Consider the following 2,500-nt stretch of genomic DNA (forward strand, 5'->3'; position numbering starts at 1 on the left):
TGTTACAAAGTATTATCAATATTTCATGATTATATACATCGTATTAGAATTATAGAGCGCAAGGAAGTAAACTATGTTAGCGTATAGTCATAATAGTGATATAGGCAAGTAGAATGAAAGCATTAGGAGACTATGAGAACAGATTTCTAAATAGTAGAGAACGCACCATGGTTGTGTGTGGTATCGAAGTGATTTCCTACTTATTGAGCCTTGATTTATGATTAGTTGGCGTGACTCAACTGGATTATGTCCGGTTGATTTAATAATCCTCTAGGTGAGGTTCGACGGGACCACCGTAAGGGGGGTATGAGCATGCTTGGGTCATTGGGCGCCGGGTGGCCGATACTGCCCCTTGACCGATGTGTTACCATGCGGGCCTTGCAAACCCCAATATGGTGGCCTCTTCACTGGTTTAGTACTCCAGTGTGTTAGTTTTTCCCGAAGGTAGGACCCGAGAGGGTCAGCTGGAGGGGGCATGAGCTCATACTTTGCCATGGGCGCCGGGTGGCCGATAACGCCCATGGCCGTGTCACTATGCCATGAGTAGAGAAAAGATCCACTACCCTTGAATATACTTCGAGAGATTTGTAGTTCGAAAGAGAAAATTATGAGTAAATAGAGGTGTTTAGATAGATGAGTAGACTCGCTATTATCATACTATATCGTTGTCTATAGTTTTGTTCAATGACTCTAATTGTTATAAGTTCATTAATTACTGACGTGTATGTGTTTGTTGTTGGTTGCTCATGACTCTCTATGATGTTCCTGCTATGACACATCTGACTATGGTCATTATGTTGAGCAGCAGGGGATCATATCTTGACATGACAGGTATAGGAGCTTCTTGACATGACAGGTATAGGGACTAAGACACTATTGATATCAAGTGACAAGTGTTTCACAACTAGGATGAAGGATGCACTCATGATGTTAGAAAAAGTTGTAAAGTGTACATAATAGAAGTAAGTTTTTCTTTTTTATTAGGGAAAATTGATATTTATAATGTTTTTATTATTAATCTTAGAATTTTTCTGTTATTATTAGCTCCCATTTTTTTGTACCATGACATAATATCAAATTCATCCGAAGGCCGTAAGATTAGGGCAGACAATATGTTTGATTTTGTGCAATTATATAATTTCACGTGAGTTAATTACTAAAATCCAATATATGACAAATAACATTTTCACATTATGGAAAAGACAGACACTTTCCTCCAACCTACTTGTAAAAGATAGAACTGTTTTTATTTGTTGTAAAAATACAAATTTTATTTATCACAACTAGAACACCAATTGACAATCTTACGAACGAAAAAAAGTAGTAGCCGAATTAGTTCAACATAGCACATACACGCATGTAGAAATGAGTGCCAACGCGCCTTCGCTCATAGACAAACTAACATGTGTCAGCGTTCGTAATATTTTATGGGTCTCAGGTAAATTAAAAGAAATAGGTCTTTTTTATAGAGGGTTAATAATGATTTTTAATGGATGTTTAGTAAGAGTAAAATTCCAATTCTATAAGCAGTGTTTTACGTTCAACATGACAACATTGATGAATTGAGATATTAGACCTTTTTAGCTGTGCATTATAGACAATAAATCTTTACCTTGTCTAGGGTTAAGAACGACTCTATAAGATACATATTAATAAATACGATGAAGGAGAAGAGGTAGGATGATGCATCATGCATATAAATATTATAGTACTTCCGTTCCATTATACATTGAACATTTCAATTTTTACGTAATTCAATGTGTAACTTTAATCATTTATATCTTAAACCATGCTTAACTAAAAATTATAAAAATGTCGAAAGTATTCGATTATATGATTCAAATTAAACAAAATCTCACATAACTAAATTTTTTTAAACACATTAACCGCAATATATAAAATAAGTTTAAAAGACTAATAATTCTTTTGCAGTGTTACTATTTCAGGACGAAGTAGAAGATAGTAGGTAGTATTAATGGAGTAAAAGCAAGTAAGTAAAAACATACCCGGTTGTTGTAGTCAGCATAGATGAAGAAAGTGATAATGTAGAGGAGTTCAATAGTGAGACCAATGGCATTTGTAGAAAGAACAAGCGGGCTATGTGGATGTACAAATGGCATACCATAAAATACCCAAAGCATGCAATTCATTGTCGTGGCTAAGTATGGATCTGCCTTGTATTCTTCCACCCTTTTCTTCTTGTATATTTCAATAAATGTTGGCCTGTATAAGTTTTTTTTTTTTTTTTTTGGTCATTTCTCAATCCAACTAACTAATAACATGCATGTACAACATACACACCCATTTAGATACATGAAAAAATCTTTAAAATGTAAAAAAATAAAAATAGAGAAATTTAGTTAAGATCCAATTGAGATCCGTTTAGGTACTAGACCCCGACGGGTCTAGGTCTAAAATTTTCGAACCCTGTAGCTCTGGGTCTTGCTATGGATTCTCCAAAATTTAATGGGTCAAATTTTGAATCTGGTTGGATCCGACC

At 34.8% G+C, this 2,500-nt stretch overlaps 1 protein-coding gene across 1 annotated transcript in view; it reads right to left on the bottom strand.

Annotated features, from left to right (window-relative positions):
* Positions 1–2,500, bottom strand: part of LOC130802747 (bidirectional sugar transporter SWEET4) — a 22,328-nt gene that overhangs the window by 13,947 nt on the left and 5,881 nt on the right. The window contains exon 3 of the mRNA XM_057666806.1: positions 2,007–2,223. Within this exon, the coding sequence (XP_057522789.1) occupies positions 2,007–2,223 (217 nt within the window). The remainder of the gene's footprint in view (positions 1–2,006; positions 2,224–2,500) is intronic.

This window comes from Amaranthus tricolor, chromosome 16 (genome assembly GCF_026212465.1).
Source record: "Amaranthus tricolor cultivar Red isolate AtriRed21 chromosome 16, ASM2621246v1, whole genome shotgun sequence".
In the NCBI taxonomy this organism is placed as follows: domain Eukaryota; kingdom Viridiplantae; phylum Streptophyta; class Magnoliopsida; order Caryophyllales; family Amaranthaceae; genus Amaranthus; species Amaranthus tricolor.